General features: G+C 39.6%; 1 protein-coding gene across 7 annotated transcripts in view; it reads left to right on the top strand.

Moving 5' to 3' along the window:
* The window catches only part of TBC1D32 (TBC1 domain family member 32), a 180,926-nt gene that overhangs the window by 65,561 nt on the left and 93,713 nt on the right, over positions 1–21,652 (top strand). For all 7 annotated transcript variants that reach the window (XM_075126666.1, XM_075126669.1, XM_075126670.1 and 4 more), the window contains one exon: positions 2,465–2,553. In XM_075126666.1, coding sequence (XP_074982767.1) covers positions 2,465–2,553 — 89 coding nt within the window. The remainder of the gene's footprint in view (positions 1–2,464; positions 2,554–21,652) is intronic.

Genomic DNA, 21,652 nt, shown 5'->3' with positions numbered 1-21,652 from the left:
TTAAGTTCAGGCTTGACAAAGCCCTGGCTGGGATGATTTAACTGGGATTTGGTCCTGCTTCGAGCAGGGGGTTGGACTAGATGACCTTCTGGGGTCCCTTCCAACCCTTATATTCTATGATTCTATGATTCTATAATGGCTCAGATGTCCCCAGGTCACTCTTTAGAACCCCCGTGTCTCTGCAGTACTCCACTGCTCATTCTTGGCTCTGGGCTAAAACATACAGAGGGCAGAAGAGGCTGCAGTTGTCAGACAAACATCCCACAACATCTCTTTCTTTGAGCACACAAATAGCCAATTTGCATTAATTGTCCCTGTCAAGGTTCCTTCCCCACTCTGAACTCTAGGGTACAGATGTGGGGACCTGCATGAAAACCCCCTAAGCTTATTTTTACCAGTTTAGGTTAAAACTTCCCCAAGGTACAAACTATTTTACCTTTTGTCCCTGGACCTTATTGCTGCCACCACCAAGCATCTAACAAAAATAACAGGGAAAGAGCCCACTTGAAAACGTCTTTCCCCCCCAAAATCCCCCCAAGCCCTACACCCCCTTTTCTGGGGAAGGCTTGATAAAAATCCTCACCAATTTGCATAGGTGAACACAGACCCAAACCCTTGGATCTTAAGAACAATGAAAAAGGTTCTTAAAAGAAGAATTTTAATTAAAGAAAAAGTAAAAGAATTACCTCTGTAAAATCAGGATGGTAAATACCTTACAGGGTAATCAGATTCAAAACATAGAGAATCCCTCTAGGCTAAACCTTAAGTTACAAAAAGACACAAAAACAGGAATATATATTCCATTCAGCACAACTTAGTTTATCAGCCATTTAAACAAAACAAAATCGAACACATATCTAACTAGATTGCTTATTAACTCTTTACAGGAGTTCTGACCTGCATTCCTGCTCTGGTCCCGGCAAAAGCAACACACAGACAGCTTTGTCTCTCTCCCCCCCCCCCCATCTTTGAAAGTATCTTGTCTCCTCATTGGTCATTTTGGTCAGGTGCCTCTGGCCAGGAGGGATTTGAAGGTGTTTACCCTTCCCTTGATATTTATGACAGTCCCTTATGAATTATTTACATTACAGAATTCATGGCCAACCAACTGACTGAAAAGGCAGCAGCAATCTTGGGGTAAAGGAAATGATATTCAAAAGAATCTTTTTATACACAAATGATCCAATAAAATTGAATTTCCAGTGATTTAGAATAAATGTTGAATTGTTTAGTTGCATTGTAGTGTAAAGTAGCAGCTTCACTTACAGTGAAGTTATTCTATGTTGGGCGGGGAGGGGCGGGATAATTTGGTGTCAGAGGATTCCACTATCTTTAAATAAGGATGCATTTTAAATAAAGGAGAATCTGCTTTGACCAATTATTTTAATGGTAGTGGTAACTTTATTTTATAAAAAATGAAGTACAAGTTCTCATGGATTTTATGAAATTAAGTTTATATTTTTTTCTCTCTGATGTGGTCTTGAAGTGACTCATTGATCTAAAGAGTGAGTCAATAATTCTCCTTGCTGTTTCCGAGGTCATGCTTCTCAAATAGAATTTAATAAATAAGTAAATAAATAAATGGATTTCATCTGACACAAAGCCCCTAAGGATTTTGTTGGTTTTAGCTCTTTGAGTTTACCACACCAATCTGAGTCCAAGAGAATGATGTCAGTGGAATTTCTGTACATTTTATGCATTCTTTAAAAGGCAATTATTACTTTGGGAGCAATATCTGAGACAAACTAGAGAGAGGGATAATACAATCTGAATTGTGCATAAAACAGTAAGTAGCCCACTGGTCATTTACAGTTTTGTCAAGCACTGTAGGCTTAAAATTTCCCATATAAAACACTCTTACATCACATCATAAAGAAACTGATGATTTGACAGGGTTTTCAAAAAACTAAAACAAACAAAAATAATCCACAGAACTTTCCTGTTGGGCAAGTTTTTCCATAATTGTCCACTATCAGATTTCTTGAACTTTTCTTTGCAGCATCTGGTACTCACCATAGTTAAAGCTAGAATACTGGACTAGATGGACCATTGTTTAGTCTGAGTTGGTACTTACGTTTCTGTGCACAGAATTATTTAGTACCTGAACTTTTGATTAAATTAGCTTGAAATGGAAAGATCTGTACATATTTCAAAAACACTAAAAATTCACTTTACCATTTTACTCCAATATTAACATTCAAAAGTAATTTAAAATGTTTAATATTTCAGTGCCTTGACATGTATTTAGCTATGTGTTTGTGGCTTTTTATGTATATTTTGGCCTTGATTCTGCACCATTGACTTTAATGGGAGCAAGAACATTAAGCACTAACACTTTAAAAAAAAATTAATGTATTTTTGTAACATTTAGAATAAATAATGCTGTATTTTTACACATTAACCTTAAGTGTAAGAAATATAAGAAGATGCATGATAATTTTACAATAATGCCTTCTTTTTGCAGGATATAATTGACAGACTTATAATTTTGAATTCAGAAGCTAAAATTCACTCCTTATTCAATTATGAACAATCACACATCTTTGGTCTGAGGTAAGATCCACTCTCTGTTCAAAATGAGAATACAGTACGGCAAGTTTTTATTGGTTTCCAATAAACTTATATTATTGCTTCTTATTGTGCATGAAAGTGAAATTCAGTTAGTTATTTTTTTTTTAAACATGGAAAGGTTGAATGAAAAATGCATTATATAGAATTAGGAAAACAGCAAAGACCATCTTTATTCAATATTCCTGTATCTGATGCAATAAAAAAAGTTGCACAAGGTTATTTAGCATGGATGTTTGAAAAGCAAATGTAGTACATCCATCATGACATGTGAAACAAACATCCTGCTAAAATACTGTAATAAATTGAGGATTTTACATTACCATGTGAAGCTTTATATATTTAATTTATCTACGAGTGCATTTCAGAAATTCATTCTATTTTAATTATATTACCAATTCCAGCAATATTCCCTGTGCTTAAAATGGGAGGTACCACTAGAACCAGTAATATGTCTAGAACTTGAATGAACATTTTAAATGTGTCTACTGAATATGATGCTCATCAATATATTGTCTGCATGGTTTCCACGTATTTAAAGATAAAAATAATCTATCTATCTATCTACCTTTCTGCTTTCCTAGCCTGAATGATAAATAGTTTGCTTAGTTTATATATTCGTGTGTATAAGTGAAAGGATATCTCTACTAAGATGTGATCCATACTATGAAAAAGTTTGATAATGTCTGATTGGGCAGAATAACGATCCCAATGGTTTATAAAGTCCAAAGTTAGTTTTCTATAGCCCCACTTTTACCAAAATATCAGAGTAAATTAATCTGTACCATATATGCAAATAATAGTGAACTATGTACTGTAGATTACATCAAATAATCCAGGTAACATCTTTCATCTGGCAGGACAGGTATGAGATGTACAGTGTCAAAGTTTTGAGATATGAGAAGTACAGTCTTGTACCATGAAACAGGGAGTCAGAGATTGTTTCATAAAATAATATAGGACTATAGGAGTCTTAAGTTAGGTAGAAGTGATGAGTCTGCAAATAGCATTTGAAATAGCTAGTAGTTACTTAGGAACAACTGTGCAATCCTAGCACCATTGAAGTCAATGGCAAAACTCCCTTTGATTTCAGTAGAGCCAGGATTTCACCCCCAGTTGGGCAGGCTGTTTCACCCCCAGTTGGGCAGGCTGAAAAGGAACTATGAGTTTTGTCTGTGTGTTTATATTGCGTTTTTTATTAAGGTCCTGTCTACACTGCAAAAAAAAAAAAAATGGGGAGCTCATTGAACCATAAAATCGTGCATGTTTTATACACAGAGATAAAACGTTCAGCTAATCTCTTTGAGTGGGTACACAGCTGACTCCCTGATTCCTTTTAGATTGACAAAATTAAGCAAGTACACATATTCCAACCTGATTGTGAATGCTTTAAAAAAATGTGTTTAACAAGCTTGTACCCGGTGTACATGGGTACCACAACCATGACACTTGAAACCATTTTATAAACATCTATTTAAGTAGATTAGAGGGGTCTTAAAGTTTACTGAAAAACTTGAAGCATAGAAGGAAATCTTGCACTGGATTATGAAAGGACAGAAAGCAAGTGAAAATTTCTGAGGGTTGGAAAGTTGTTCTGTTTCTCAATTCATGTAAAGAGACAAACGGCCTCATTTTTAGGCTTGGCAGAACTCAATTTTTATTTTTTATCATTTTGACAGATATCAGTGTTTGGTTTTAAGCTTTTTTTCTATATTTATATAGATTTTAAATTTTCACAGTTGTCAAAAATTATGTGTGTTAAGAATTTTTTTTGTTAATTGCATTTTTCTCAGTTCCTGGAAATTATGGGTGGTCAGACAATGGAGGTGGTGGGTCAGAGAATAATTATTTAATGACAGGAGAAACTGATATTCAAAAAGTTATTTTTAGAACCATTAAACCAAAAAATTGTCAACATCACACATCAAAATGTACACAGTAAATAGCCTTAAATCAAACCCTAATTAATTCTCAAGCAGCAATTTTTCTTGCTTTGCCTATCTGTAAATTTCACTTATTACTGATGGAAATATTTTTTTTGTTTGTTTGTGTATATAGTGATTTCAACATTTATCAGCATTTGCTGATAAACATTTAATTCTTCCAAGCATACACATTTTTATTTCCCCACCTGTAAAATTAAGGTAATGATGCTGAAGTCCTTTGTAAAGTTCTTTGAGATCTACTGATGAAAAGCTCTATATAAACTAGATAGTATTATTGTTATTGTTGCTATTATTATTTTAGGGAAAAAATAAGTAATGCACTATTCACAATATGAAAATGTCCTGCATATCAAAGTAGGTAATGTTTTAACATAATATTAAATGGCTGCTACATCAGGAAATCAAAGGAAAGATTCTTTAACTAAAAAGAAAAGGAGTACTTGTGGCACCTTAGAGACTAACCAATTTATTTGAGCATGAGCTTTCGTGAGCTACAGCTACAGCTCACGAAAGCTCATGCTCAAATAAATTGGTTAGTCTCTAAGGTGCCACAAGTACTCCTTTTCTTTTTGCGAATACAGACTAACACGGCTGTTCCTCTGAAACCATTCTTTAACTACTGAACCATAATTTTCCATGGGGCCGCCTAAGCTCCTTTTATAACCTCAGTGATGCCTTGGATATACCATTTCACAGCCTTCCACGAACGTCCCCCCTTCCCCTGTCTTCCATCAAAGGCCCCATTTATTGCCAACTTTCCTTCTATTAGAAGAAGGGAAGATGCAACTCACTCTAGAGACTTTCAACACTGCTCATTACATTTATTAGAATGCCAAAGCGAGGCACTAAATCCTCTTATCTCTAACAGACTCTGAACCCTATATAAGGGTATACAATGTCAGAGGTGGGAGTACATGATCCCTATATTATGTGGCCTGTCACCTTCTTTTCAAATATTTTTATCTATAGTAGTAAGCTTGGCATTTAGTGTCCATTAAATAGGTACCCAAGAAAAATTAGCAAAGTCTATGATGTCTGCCTTCTTTGTGACATCTCAGGTGGCTTAAATATGCTTTCTTAAGCTGTCAGTTTGATTCAAGAGAAAACTATATATTATTGTCAAACAATATCTACAATATTTATGAAAAAAATAATTTGAAGGGTATTTTGACAAGTGTTTTAACACAATAAAACACTTCATAACAAATATCATTATGATTTATTACAAAACTTTCTTCTGTTTTTATGGGCTTAAGTGAATGGCTTAGGTGAGACCAAAAGCATCACAAATCAGTCTGCTGTTTCTTACCCAAATATATTTTAAAGCAATATATGTAATATTTTGGAAACTATATTTTCAAAACGGATTAAACTTGTCCCCTTACTGTACTGATGGTCACTGATGTTTTAATACTTTTAAAAATCAGACCACAAAATGCATTCCCCATAAGGAAGTATAAAGAATAGTGGTTTAAAGTGGAGGAAAAAATGGAAATATTCATAATCCTGTATCTGAGAAAGTTGACTTAGTATCCTCTAGTTTTATGTTGCATTTTTATAACATCAGTAACACATTTTAGCTGAATAATGTCTATTTTTGAGTGTGTTTGAAGCATCCAGCGTCATGTTACATTTCCCTTTTGTACCTTAAGTTTGAAAATTGTTAGTAAATAGCTTAAATGTTTTCTTATTGTTTTAATGGATTTTCATGAGTTTTGGAAGGTGCACACATACTATTTCACTGGTAATATTTTTAGAATTTGCAAATACAAAACTTTTATTCTGACTAATTCAGTCCCTTATACAAGGAATCTGTACCATTACATACTAATTCCAAGTTCCTTCCTAAAATGATCTTGGATTTCTGTCTTAATGTCATGCTTTTTTTCTTTTCTTCAGTTCTCTTGCTCGACTTGCAAGCACCTCTGAACCCCATGGAGTCAAACTTGAAAGATATATATTTCACTAGAATCCATTTGAGATTAATTTTTATCTACTTTCCTAAAATTTCTGAGTACAAAGACGTCTGTCTTTTTCAAAAGAAACATTGTCTTGTATAGTCAGCATGCTCTCCTGCGTAATTCCTTCAGTGACGTCAAATTTGCTAGTATATGAAGCAACTGTATTGTCAAACACTGAATTGTGGCATTATTGACCAAATCTGGTAGGAGCAGCAGGTTAATTATAATGGGATAAAGGACTTGTGTAGACATAAATATCTAGTGTGACAAAGTTCCTCCTCTGCCTTGGTGGGTCCTGTGGTTTTTGGAGGATTTGCTTGTCTCAGAGGTTCATGGCAGTCCTCAGTTTGGCCGCTTCTGCTAGAGGCTCAAACCTGCCGTTCACTCAGCTAACCTTGTCACTGGCCAGCATGGGGGAAATGGAGAACAATCTCCGCAGTCTCTGTTGCCCCACCTAGTGGGTCAGGGACAGGCCAGATCCCTTTCCAAATTAGACCTTCCCTTCTGGTATTGCTCACAGACTAGGTCAACTCCTCCTGTGTCCGATCAGGAGTTGGGGGGGGGTGAGGGAATCCAGGTCCACCCTGTACACTGGGTTCCAGCCCAGGGCCCTGTGGATAGCAGCTGTCTACAATGTCTCCTGCATCAGCTACGTGACAGCTTCAACTCCCTGGGCATTTTCCCCTGGCCTCTCACTCCCTGCTCCTTGCACTCCCCCCACTAACTGATGGGAGGTCCTTTTTAAACCAGGTATCCTGATCAGTCTGCCTGCCATAATTGATTCTAGTATGTTCTTAATTGGCTCCAGGTGTCTTAGTTAGCTTCCCTGTCTTAATTGTTTCTAGGAGGTTCCTGATTGCTCCAGCACAGCCCCTGCTCTGGTCACTCAGGAAACAGAAAACTATTCATCCAGTGGCCAGTATATTTGCCTTCTACCAGACTCCTGTACCCCACTGGTCTGGGTCTGTTACACTAGTTAAATTTACAACAAAGAGAAATCAAATATTGTAAAAGTCAGTAGCAGCTGAAGGTTGAGAACAATCTGTCACAGCATGCTTTTGGTGATTTTTTTTTTTTAAATCCAAGTAGTAGACTTAATAAACTTATATAAAAAGGCTCTAAAGTCTTTCTCTCTCTCGATATCAAGAGAACAGGGTGATATGTGAACAGGAGAATATGCTAAAGTAGCTGTCATCATGTGTTCCGTACTGCTGTTGATTGGTGGGATGGTCATTTGAATGCCTGTATGCATCTCACTCTTTGAAAGCAATGATGGTCAATTTAGTTTTAGCTCATGGTTAATACACAGAATTCTTACAAATCTTCTGCCTAGAGCACAGAAATTGTAAATTGCTTTCTTGCATTTCAAACACAATTTCTGGGTTAAAAACTCTAGTCTCCCTCAGTCATATGCTGTGCTTTTCTAACTTCAAATTTCATTGTACTTGCTAAATTTAAACTTAATTTTTAGATAGTTGTTACAGATCATTTTCCATAATAGTGACTTACAGATAACTAATTAAAATTTTAAGCTTTTATGTTATATTTTCTGGTGTTACTGTTTTCTTTTGAGTAAGCACGACTATTTGTTCCTGAGTTGAGGGTCAGATCTCATTGGTTGTGATGAAGATAGATTAAAGATGTTATTCAGAAGAATGACACTGTGTGGACCCCATTATCAGCTTCCTTTTTAAAGTGTCTATCTGTTTAGCACTATAGAAATCAAGGTAGAAAAAATTGCTTGGTAGAAATGCATAGTAGAAATCACAGTAAAGAAACTAAGACATGCCTTTGAGCAGCCAGTGTCTCAAAATCCATAAAAAAAGGCCCCAATGTAAGTGAGTACAGAACATGTTCTTCTGATCAAGGTGATATAATTAATTCCCCAACAAGAGAATTCCCAGCATGAGTCTATATAATTTTCTTTACAGTCCTTAATTCAGAAGAGTTCTGACTTAAGATTTTGGTTCATTAAACCTGGCTGAGCTCCTGTGCTGGACACTGACATGGCTGCTATTTTTGGACCCATACACTGGACCGTGTGCTTTAATTCTTCATTGTTTCTGAGTAGGCTTCAGCCACTGTCTCTTTGGCCTCTAGGTTCACTTCCAGGACATAAGCTCTCTGCCAGGTACCCCTCTCAGAAGTAGGGCCATACATTCCAGACAACCTAGGCCTAAGACCACTTCAGAACCCTAAGCCTGACTTCAGTATCGGACAAACTGGTTGAAACTATAGTAAAGAACAAAATTGTCAGATATATAGATGAACATAATTTGTTGGGGGAAGAGTCAACATGGTTTTTGTAAAGGGAAATCATGCCTCACCAATCTACGAGAATTCTTTCAGGGGGTCAACAAAGATGTGGACAAGGGGGATCCAGTGGATATAGTGTACTTAGATTTTCAGAAATCCTTTGACAAGGTCCCTCACCGAAGGCTCTTTAGCAAAGTCAGCTGTCATGGGTTAAGAGGGAAGGTGCTCTCATGGACTGGTAGCTGGTTAAAAGATAGGAAACAAAGGATAGGAATAAATGGTCAGTTTTCAGAATGGAGAGAGGTAAATAGTAGTGCCCCCAGGAGTCTGTACTGGGACCAGTCCTATTCAACATATTCATAAATGATCTGGAAAAAGGGGTAAACAGTGAGGTGGCAAAATTTGCAGGTGATACAAAACTACTGAAGATAGTTAAGTCCCAAGCAGACTGTGAAGATCTACAAAAGAATCTCTCAGAACTGGGTGACTGGGCAACAAAATGGCAGATGCAATTAAATGTTGACAATTGCAAAGTAATACACATTGGAAAACATAATCCCAACTGTACATACAAAATGAAGGGGTCTAAATTAGCTGTTACCACTCAAGAAAGAGATCTTGGACTTATTGTAGATAGTTCTCTGAAAACATCCACTCAATGTGCAGCAGCAGTCAAAAAAGCGAACAGAACGTTGGGAATCATTAAGAAAGGGATAGATAATAAGACAGAAAATATCATATTGCCTCTATATAAATCCATGGTAAGCCCACATCTTGAAACTGCGTGCACATGTGGTCGCCTCATCTCAAAAAAGATATATTTGGAATTGGAAAAGGTTCAGAAAAGGGCAACAAAAACGATTAGGGGTATGGAACGGCTTCTGTATGAGGAGAGATTAATAAGACTGGGACTTTTCAGCCTGATTACCAAATGAAATTCATAGGCAGCAGGTTTAAAGCAAACAAAAGGAAGTATTTCTTCACACAATGCACAGTCAACCTGTGGGACTCTTTGCCAGAAGATGTTGTGAAGGCCAAGATTATAACAGGGTTCAAAAAAGAACTAGATAAATTCATGGAGGATAGGTCCATCAATTGCTGTTAGCCAGAATGGGCAGGGATGATGTCCCTAGCTTCTGTTTGCCAGAAGCTGGGAATGAGCAACAGGGAATGGATCACTTGATGATTACCTGTTCTGTTCATTCCCTCTGGGGCACGTGGCATTGGATCCTGTCAGAAGACAGGATACTGGGCTCGATGGACCTTTATTCTGGCCCAGCATGGGCATTCTTATGTTCTTATGAACCAAGAAGACTGACTTTGCAAAAGGAATTCTAAACCAATCACACTTTACTCATAGAGAGCGAGAGCACAAAAGATATACTAGCTAGTGGCCAAGCCAGTGCTACAGTCTGCTCTCAACACAGCTGATACAGCAGCCCAGTCCATCTCCACAGTGGTGGTTATGCGGCATATGTCATAGTTACACTTTTTGGGCTTCCCCAAAGAGGTGCAGTTGACCATCGAATACATTCCCTTTGAAGGCACAAAGCTAGTTGTGGATGAGACGGACACCTCCCGACATACCTTTAAAGATTCCAGGGCCACTCTCTATTTGTTGGATATCTGCACGCCTGGACAGAAGGGGAAATTTAGTCTGCATCCCCAGCACAAATCATGCACCTCCCAATACCAAACTCAGTGCTATTACGAACCCCAGAGTAAAAAAATCTAAGTTCCTTAGGTGTAAACCATCTGGCCCACAGTCTTCCATGTCACAACCATCTAATTCCAAGCACCAATTTTAACGTGTTGGTCAAGGCATTAACGGACTACTTCCCCCAACCGCTACAGCTGACCACTGCTTCCCACCTATTAGGCTACTGTCTTGTAATGTTTTGCAGCACTTGTAACACATAACATCAGACTGATGAGTCCTGGAGATTGTTTGCAATGGGTATTCCATCCATTTTACCTCCCGTCCCTCTCCACAACACCCTTCCCCATCACTCTTCAGGGACCCTTCTCACAAGAGTTTACTACAACCATCACTCTTCAGGAACCCTTCTCACAAGAGTTTACTACGACAAGAGATAGATTGTCTCCTCCAGTTAGAAGCCATGGAACCAGTACCTCAATATGTATGAGGCAAAGTTTTTTATTCTCATTATTTCCTAATACCCAACAGGAAGGGAGATTGGAGACCCATAATAGATGTCAGAGCACTCAACAAGTTTGTCAAAGCTCAAAAATTCAAGTCGGTCACACTAGATATGAGTATTCCAGTGTTGGAACAGGAAGACTGATTTTCAGCCCTCAACCTTCAGGACGCCTACTTGCATATCTCAGTCCTACCATCTCACAGACGGTTCCTCAGATATACTCTGGGACAAGAACATTACCAGTACAAAGTTCTCCCCTTGGTACTATCATCTGCTCTGAGAGTAATCTCCAAGGTTCTCCCAGGAATGGCAGTACACTTATGCTCCCAAGGGATCATGATTTACCCCTACCTGGATAATTGCCTCCTCATAGCCTGTTCTCTCCAAGAGGCTCTCCAAGTCACCAAATCTGCAATCAAAACACCAAATCTGCAATCTGCAATCATGGAGCTGGGTGTTTAGAGCAATGCCCAGAAATCAGCCATCTTTCCGGTACAGTGCCTGGAATTTATATGGGTCGACCTCGACTAGGTACAGGACAGAGCTCTCCTACCTCAACACAGATTCTTCTCCTTGGCCACACTTGTAGAGGCCATTCAAAAGAGCCCAAAAATATCAGGTAGACACTGCTTTCTACTATTGGGGCATATGTACCAAATTCACAGTCCATTTTGGGCAGTATTACAGTCATATGATTTTAAAAATCATAAATTTCATTATTTCAGATATTTAAATCTCAGTTTTCATGATGTTGTAACTGGAGGGGTCCTGACCCCAAAGGGGGTTGTGGGGTGGTCACAAGGTTATTGTACGGGGATCTCCACATTGCCACCCTTAAATCTGCACTGCTGCTGACAGCGGCACTGACTTCAGAGTTGGGTGGCCAGAGAGCAGCGGCTGCTAGCCAGGACCGCAGCTCTGAAGGTTATGCTTACTGCCAGCAGCAGCACAGAAATAAGGACGGCATGGTATGTTGTTGCTACGCTTACTTCTGCACCGGTGTCTTCAGAGCTGGGCCCTCAGGCAGCAGCCACCACTCTCTGTCCCCCCAGCTCTGAAGACAGCACAGAAGGGTGGCAATACCATGACACCCTTACAATAACCTTGCAACCCCCTCACCCTCAACCCCTTTTGGGTCAGGACCTCCTGTTTGAGAAATGCTGGTCTCCCCCTTGAAATCTGTATTAGGGTAAAAGTACAAAAAAAGACCAGATTTCACAGTCCATGACATGTTTTAAATGGCTGGTAATTTGGTAGGACCCTCGGCATATAGCAGCGGGCACAGCAGTAAATAAGAAATATGTAGTTCAGCTCAATTTACAGACCAAACAGCAACAGAGTGCAGACTAGACAACTCTGTCACTATCCACAGGATCAAAAACTTCTTTGACTGGTGGAAAGACCCAGCCAATGTTTGTAGGGGGATCCCCTTTTCACAACCCCCTCCCCCACATCATTGCTTTTCACTACCAACACAACGCTCATAGGATGGAGTCTAAACAACCTCAGAACACCAGGCAGGTGGTCATCAATGGAGATATCCCTTCATATCAACCTCCTCGAGCTAAGGGCAGTGCCCATTTCCTTTCACTAATCAAGGGATCACACACTAGAGTCCTTACAGACCATATGGCATGTATGTACTACATAAACTGACAAGGGGGAGCCAGGTCAGCCTCCCTCTGTGTGGAAGTGATGAGACTATGGAATTGGTGTATCGCCCATGAGATCACACTGTCCTCAACCTGCCATACTTACTTGCAAAAATGGTCCAGGTTCCAGATTTGGTGAACTTCCCAGAAAATCTCCCCAAAATCCATGGCTCTGCCAAAGATCCTTAACTATATACTGACCCTAAAAAGATTGGGACTATCTCTCAGCGTCCACCAAGCAGCTGTAGCCGCCCTCCCCAACAAGTAGAGGGATACTTAATGCTATCACACCCGACCACTAAAAGATTCCTCACGGATAGAGTTAACCTTTCCCCACAACCCCGACTTCCTATCCCCACATGGGACTCAAACCTGGTATTGAGAGGCCTGACTAGGCCTCCCTTCAAACTTATGGCCACCTGTTCGCTTACACATCTCTCAGTGAAAACAGCCTTCCTGATAGCAATCACCTTGGCTAGGAGAATAGGAGAAAGAACAGCTCTGATGGCACGTCCTCCTTACACAATATTCTTTCAGCACAAGGTTACTCTCAGGCCACATCCAAATTCATCCCTCAGGTAACCTCCCCATTCCACATGAACCAATTGATTCATCTTCTAGCCTTCTACCCCAAGCTTCACCAAGAGAATAGGAAGGCTATATTACATGCACTAGATGTGAAGAGAGCCCTAACCTTTTACCTGGATAGGACAAAGGCTTTCAGGAAGTCTCCTAAACTTTTCCTCTCTATTGCGGAAAGATCCAAGGGCTCAGCAGTTTCAGCCCAGAGACTCTCTCCGAATGGGTCTCAAACTGCATAAGAGTGATCCCTCCAAATAGGATTTGTGCACACTCCATGAGGTCGATCTCCTCACCATTGCTTTCTTCAAGAATGTCCCCATGTGAGAAATCTGTAGAGCGGCAACATGGATGTCAGTCCATACCTTCACAGAACACTATGTGATCTGATGTGATCTTTGGCTCCACAGTACTGTCATCTGTAACTGACCAAACTCCAAAGCCCCAGCCCTCCAGTAGGGATACTGATCAGAAGTCACCTACAGGGGAGCCCTCTTAGGGACACTACTCAGGGGAAAAAAAAAAGAAGTTACTCACCTTGTGCACTAACAGTGGTTCTTAGAGATGTGTGTCCCTCTGGGTGATTCACAGCCCACCCTCCTCCCCTCTACTTCAGAGTTCTTGTCTATGACTCTGCGGTAGACAAGGAGCTGGGGGGGGGGGTTAGCCCACATGCATTGGCTAACTTCGTGGCAGGGCACGAGGAGAGGTAGTGCATGTGCTGTCCAAAATTCTCCGATCAGCAGCTCAGGGAAGCAAGCACACCTACAGTGGAGCACCCATAGAAACACATATCTTAAAGAACCATTGTTACTGCACAAGGTGAATAACTTCTTCTTCCCTGTTGCTCTGCACTGAAGCAGTTAAGCTTTGGAATTGGTGCATTGCCAACCAGATAGTCATTTCAGCTTCTTATTTCTCGGGTATGCAATACACCATGGCAGACAACTTCAGCAGACATTTTCCCCTAAATTATGAATGGGATTCTCAAGTTCTCAACAAAATATTCCTAATTAGGGGGTTTCCAGAGATCAACCACGTCATACTGCAGCCACCATGAAGTGCAGAAAATTTTGTTCCAAAGGAGGATTCAATCTGCAATCTCTTGTAGATGTTTTTTCTTATTACATGGACAAAGGTTGGGGTTTTTATGCATATCTATCAACTCTGTTGCTTTTAAAGGTTCTCAACAAGATCAAGTAGGACCAAGCCTGGGCCATTTTGATCGCACCAACTTCACCAAGACAAGTTTGGTTTCCTTACATCATCAGACTCATCTCTTGCCCTCCATGGTGGCTCCCGATCAGTTCTCAACTGTTGTCTCAGAATGCGGGTCCAACACTTCACCCCAATTTGAATGTTCTGCAACTCCAACCATGGGCCCTCAATAGTTCTTGGGACTTAAGGCATCCTGTTCATCAGGAGTATGTGCTCTTAAATAACAGGAAGGAATCTACAAGACTCACTTTCCTTCAGAAATGAAGAAGATATCATCCTTAGTGTAACTGTTGTCATATGTCACCTGTCCAGTTGTCTCTTTCTACAATCTTGGATTATCTGTTGAAATTGAAAACATCAGGTCTCTCAAATCAAGGTTCAGTCAACGTTCACTTAGTGTCAATAACAAAAGCGGCAAAGAGTCCTGTGGAACCTTATAGACTAACAGACGTATTGAAGCATAAGCTTTTGTGGGTGTATACATGCATCGGACAAAAATGCATGCAACCATGAAAGCTTATGCTCTAATACATCTTTTAGTCTATAAGATGCCACAGGACTCTTAGTCTGGTTCTGTAAAAGCGGCAAACACAGCTACCCCTCTGATACTTGTCAATAACAAGTTACTGCTGGCCAGTGGAAGGTTTCTTAGTTTTCACACATCTGACCACTTCAAGATTCCTGAAAGGTCTTTGAGTAGCAGCTGTGTTAGTCTGTATCTGCAAAAAGAAAAGGAGTACTTGTGGCACCTGAGAGACTAAATTTCTTAGTCTCTTAAGGTGCCACAAGTACTCCTTTTCTTTTTGCTGAAAGGTCTTGTGATCCTTTGTCTGCAGGCTAGAGAGCCTGCTCCGCTTTGGATCTAAACCTTGTTCTTAATTGTTTCATGAAACAACCTTTTGAGCCACTAGCTACATGTTCTCTGTTAAATTTGTCTATGAAAACAGCCTTTTTGGTGCCCATCACTTCTTTGTGAAGGTTTGGAAAGATTGGGGCTCTATTTAGTAGGGGCTCTATTTAATAGGCCCTACATTTACTATGTTCTGCCAGAAGACGGTATCATTATGACCCCATCCAAAATTTTTACCTAAAGTTTCTTCTGAGTTTCATATTAACCGGACTATTCATCTTCCAGTTTTCTTTCCTAAGCTGCATCAGTCTACAGAGAACACTACCTTCCATACACTAGATGTTTAGAGGGCATTGGCCTTTTACTTGGACAGAACCAGACCATTCAGGAAGTCCCCTAGACATTTTGTTTCTCTTGTGGTTAGGTCTAGGGGATCCATTATCTCTACACACAGACTCTCTAAAGGGATCTTTCGATGTATTATGACTTGGTATGGTTTGTCTGATGCTCAATTTCCCCTACGAGGGAGTGCACATTCTACTAGATCACAGTCTACCTCTGTAGCCCTATTCAAGGACATTCCAGTTGCTGAGATTTGTAAACTTGCAATGTGGACTTCGGTGCATACTTTTTTCAGCCATTGCACTTTGGTTCGTGCTGCTAGATTGAATGCTGCAGTAGGCAACATAGTTCTCTTCAGCGCTGGACTCTTTTCTGAATCTACCACCTCCTTAAGGGGGTGTCATAAATATAAAGGGAAGGGTAAACCCCTTTGAAATCCCTCCTGGCCAGGGGAAAGCTCCTCTCACCTGTAAAGGGTTAAGAAGCTAAAGGTAACCTCGCTGGCACCTGACCAAAATGACCAATGAGGAGACAAGATACTTTCAAAAGCTGGGAGGAGGGAGAGAAACAAAGGGTCTGTGTGTCTGTCTATATGCTGGTTTCTGCTGGGGATAGACCAGGAATGGAGTCTTAGAACTTTTAGTAAGTAATCTAGCTAGGTATGTGTTAGATTATGATTTCTTTAAATGGCTGAGAAAAGAATTGTGCTGAATAGAATAACTATTTCTGTCTGTGTATCTTTTTTGTAACTTAAGGTTTTGCCTAGAGGGGTTCTCTATGTTTTTGAATCTAATTACCCTGTAAGATATCTACCATCCTGATTTTACAGGGGGGATTTCTTTATTTCTATTTACTTCTATTTTTATTAAAAGTCTTCTTGTAAGAAACTGAATGCTTTTTCATTGTTCTCAGATCCAAGGGTTTGGGTCTGTGGTCACCTATGCAAATTGGTGAGGCTTTTTATCCAACATTTCCCAGGAAAGGGGAGGTGCAAGTGTTGGGAGGATTGTTCATTGTTCTTAAGATCCAAGGGTCTGGGTCTGTAGTCACCTAGGCAAATTGGTGAGGCTTTTTACCAAACCTTGTCCAGGAAGTGGGGTGCAAGGTTTTGGGAAGTATTTTGGGGGGAAAGACGCGTCCAAACAGCTCTTCCCCACTAACCAGTATTAGTTTGGTGGTGGTAGCGGCCATTCCAAGGACGACGGGTGGAATATTTTGTACCTTGGGGAAGTTTTGACCTAAGCTGGTAAAGATAAGCTTAGGAGGTTTTTTTCATGCAGGTCCCCACATCTGTACCCTAGAGTTCAGAGTGGGGGAGGAACCTTGACAGGGGGTTATTACTTAGGGAGTCACCTGAAGTGGAGTACCCACAGGGGCACTACTCGAAGAAGATGGAGCTGTTACTCACCTTGTGCAGTAACTGGATTTCTTTGAGATCTCTGTCCTTATGAGTGCTCCACTACCTGCCTTCCTTCCCCTCTGCTTCAGAGTTTCCTCTGTAGGACTTTGTGGTAGAGAAAGAAATCGGATGCATGCATTAGAAAATACAGTGGGGAGATTTTATATACACAGAGAACATGAAACAGTGGGTGTTACCATACACACTGTAACGAGAGTGATCAGGTAAGGTGAGCTATTACCAGCAGGAGAGGAAAAAAAACAAACCTTTTGTAGTGATAATCAAGGTGGGCCATTTCCAGCAGTTGACAACAATGTGTGAGGAACCGTGGGGGGGGGGAGGGAATAAACATGGGGAAATAGTTTTACTTTGTGTAATGACCCATTCACTCCCAGTCTTTATTCAAGCCTAAGTTAATTGTATCCAGTTTGCAAATTAATTCCAATTCAGCAGTCTCTCGTTGGAGTCTGTTTTTGAAATTTTTTTGTTGAAGAATTGCCACTTTTAGGTCTGTAATCGAGTGACCAAAGAGATTGAAGTGTTCTCCAACTGGTTTTTGAATGTTATAATTCTTGACGTCTGATCTGTGTCCATTTATTCTTTTACGTGGAGACTGTCCAGTTTGACCAATGTACATGGCAGAAAGGCATTGCTGGCACATGATGACATATATCACATTGGTAGATGTGCAGGTGAACGAGCCTCTGATAGTGTGGCTGATGTGATTAAGCACTATGATGGTGTCAGGTTAGGGGGTGTCAGGTTAGGGGGCTGACTGTAAGCAACGACTGGCCTGTCTCCCAAGATCTGTGAGAGTGATGGGTCATCCTTCAGGATAGGTTGTAGATCCTTGATGATGCGTTGGAGAGGTTTTAGTTGGGGGCTGAAGGCGATGGCTAGTGGCGTTCTGTTATTTTCTTTGTTGGGCCTGTCCTGTAGTAGGTAACTTCTGGGTACTCTTCTGGCTCTGTCAATCTGTTTCTTCACTTCAGCAGGTGGGTATTGTAGTTTTAAGAAAGCCTTGATAGAGATCTTATAGGTGTTTGTCTCTGTCTGAGGGGTTGGAGCAAATGTGGCTGTATTGTAGAACTTGGCTATAGACAATGGATCGTGTGGTGTGGTCTGGATGAAAGCTGGAGGCATGTAGGTAAGCATAGCGGTCAGTAGGTTTCCGGTATAGGGTGGTGGTTATGTGACCATCTCTTATTAGCACCGTTGTGTCCAGGAAATGAATCTCTTGTGTGGACTGGTCCAGGCTGAGGTTGATGGTGGGATGGAAATTGTTGAAATAATGGTGGAATTCCTCAAGGGCTTCTTTTCCCTGGGTCCAGATATATATATATATATATATATATATAACCATTGTGTATTCTATGACAACCTAATGATATATATAATATATATATATATATATATTAGGTTGTCATAGAATACACCATGGTTAATATGCTTTTTCCTTTTCATTCATTTCCTTTTTGGTGGCAAGAATGCAGAATAATACAGAAATGTATCTCATATATCTATATTTCCAATGGTCTATAGAACAAGTCAGGAAAAAGATTTAGGAATGGGATCTTTAACGGCTTATAGTGTACATCTATCTGAAAATCAAGCAGCCTATTGAAATATGCCGCAGAGTAGTATGTGTTAGTCAACATTTCATCTAGTTCAATCTATTTCAAATTCAAAAGAATGCACCAAATTCCACAGAAGCTATGAGATGTGCAGACGTACATTTGTTAGACAAACGTTATAAATGTGATATCTCTTTGAGGGTTTAGGAGATCCAAATACTAAACACTGTAACGTGCTTTTCAGTTGTGCTTTAAAGATGATTCTCTGTTCTTTTGCACTGTAATATTCACTCTTTCTGTATCCACAATTGCCTCTTTATGACAGGGGCATAATAGTAGCATTTTAAAGAATTTGTTCACCCAATTGTACCTGTAGTATATGTATTGTTAATTAACTAAATGTGTGAACTAATGTCTGAAACGCAACAAAGGGAATTTTAATTAATTTGTTCTATAAGAGGGAAGCCTTCAACCTTCCACATTCCTCTGTCAGGTCAGTATACTATTTAAGTTGGCCCTTTTTTTTCTTTTAATACAATGCCTCTTACATTACGCTTATCAGCAAATTTTAAAATTATTGATTTTTACCTTTATAAAAATTAAAAGTGATTCAGTTTAAACCAAAGTGACACTTTTCCATATAAAGTAGTTTCCATATGTAATTTTTCATTTTTAAATGTTTGTAATATATTCCTTTCCATTTGCAGACCTTGTTTTTCATTGTTGAATCATGAATTCTCTCATTAGTTTCAGATATTCTCCCCCAGCCCTGTTCTGCAAACATGCAGATACACCAGCAGCACTAAATGGCCAATCCAATTATCTCCATTTTTAAACAGGTTGACAGTCAGCCAGAAAGAGTGGCTGTTGGGTCTGATAACTCTTACGATTGCCAAAATTTGATTAACTGGGGCCAAAATGCCTACTCCTACAAAGAATCCTGTGGTGCTATGGGTCAATTACCCTCATGCTTTGCAAAATACATGTGAACTTACATTTACTTAGGCATAACTATGTCTCTGGGAAGGAAAGAGGGCCATAGACTGTGGCTTCTCCTGACCCATTACTTGCATCCTTGGGATCTATGGTGCACCCATAGAGGGTCTTTCTTATGGTCCATGAAGAGAAGAACAATCTCCTGGAGAAGGTACTTCTTCCCTCTCTCAACCCCATTTTAAGATCACTAGATTGGAATCCCGTCTTCTGAAAGCAAAGGAATCTTTCTAATGCTTTGGTTTTATTGCCACCAAATCCCAGTTAATATTCAACAATTCCTAATTAGTATTTTGTTTATTTACTGTCAGATATTCTGGTTATTATTGTAAATGTGTTTTCTGTCTAGAAAGTAAAGCATAGTTGCATTTTTTTAAAAAAAGCAAAATACATTCTGGGGCAATTTTATAAGACTTTCAAAGATATATGACATATTGTGATAATGCAGCTTTTCAATTAATGAACTATAGATGGCTGCTTCTTTCATATCACAAGTGACCCTGAGGGTTAATGTAATCCTTAACAGGGCAAATACTATTTAAAATCTTGTTGCTTTACTTAATCCTTCCAAGTCACATTTGTTGATACTTAATCAAATTAGACAAAAAAAGTCAAGCTACTATTTTATAAACCAGCTATCTGTATAGCTGTCTTGGATAACCTCATTTAATAAATCAAGCCAAGTTTTAAGTAATCTGACTGTACTTCCAATTTTGTTTTTCAGATGAGAAAAAAATTAAATGAAGGGCCAGTGAACAAAACTGACAAGCTAGATTTCATATGGGAAAATTATTCACCAGTAATTCTGTTTGTCATAGTTCCTTCTTCTCCCATTTTAGCTTGCAACAGTAATTATAGATAGCATTGTAGTAACCCACACCCTGGCATTAGCACCTGCTGCAGCTGTGATTCAGCATCACAGAATGCTATCTTGGGGGGAGAGAGAGCCAACAAGAGGGGAGCTCAAGCTGGGGAGGGTGCTTGGATTCCACCTGAAGGGGCAGTTGAAATAAAATCTGTTAGACAAGGAGAAGAATGTAGATGCAGAGGTAGCATGTACACTGGTGCCTGGTTTCAGAGTAGCAGCCGTGTTAGTCTGTATTCGCAAAAAGAAAAGGAGTACTTGTGGCACCTTAGAGACTAACCAATTTATTTGAGCATAAGCTTTCGTGAGCTACAGCTCACTTCATCGGATGCAACCTGGTGCCTGGGTAGGAGAGGATGCAATAAAATAAAAGAAGAACAGGAGGATAAAAGTAGAGGACTGGGAAGTGAGAAGGAGGAAGGAAGGAAAATAGGAAAGGTTTCAGGTTCAGAGAAGTAGAAAAAATAGACCTAGGTATGTGAGCAGGCAGTATTAGAGAAAGGAAGTAGAGGGAAATAAAATCTACAGATATACTGGGGAGAGTGTATAAAGGGAAAAATCTGAAAGGAAATATAATTGGTGAAAAGGGGAATTGCTCAAAAAGCTGCGTTAGATGAAAACCGATCCAATAGTAAATGAGAAGCCCACCCACAAATGACCTACAGTAAATGAGTAGAGAGAGTGACTGTTTGAACATCTATTGGAGTACAGTTCAAAGGTGTCTAATGGACAAATGAGGACCCACTAGGAGAAGAAGCCCCACTTGCGGATAAACTTGATTCAAAGAAGTTCAGACATGGGAACAGTGAAGCCAAAGAGAAATAAAGAACAGGATAGCAAGAGTAGAGCTGGGCTTACAGCCAAGGAGAGGAAAAGTTAATTCTTCTCTGAAGTAGCACAGTATATTGTTAAGTAATCTCTCTCGTTCTTGTTACTAGCAATGCATTTGGCACTAACTGCACTGCATGTACAAGCTCACAAAGGTTGGGTAACCTATAGTTTATTATTATAACTAGTAAGTCTTTGGTAATATTCAATATTATTGATGCTCCTGATACAATTTTGTGGGTTTCCCTTATAAAATTTTAAACATTTAAAATTATCCCTTTTTGGCTTTGCCTTTGTCTCTCACAGTTAGCATAGTCTAGCCTGGCTGGGTCACCACAGCAAGCAATAAGGCAAAAGCTCCATCAGTCAAAACTAGTATATAAAGAACCTATCTACCAATTTCCTTTCAAGTTAAACATTTCCAGACCAAAGTAATGGATGAGAAATTAAGGGGAAAAA

Source organism: Caretta caretta, chromosome 3, assembly GCF_965140235.1.
Source record: "Caretta caretta isolate rCarCar2 chromosome 3, rCarCar1.hap1, whole genome shotgun sequence".
Classification (NCBI taxonomy): domain Eukaryota; kingdom Metazoa; phylum Chordata; order Testudines; family Cheloniidae; genus Caretta; species Caretta caretta.
This window is presented reverse-complemented; position numbering and strand designations above follow the sequence as displayed.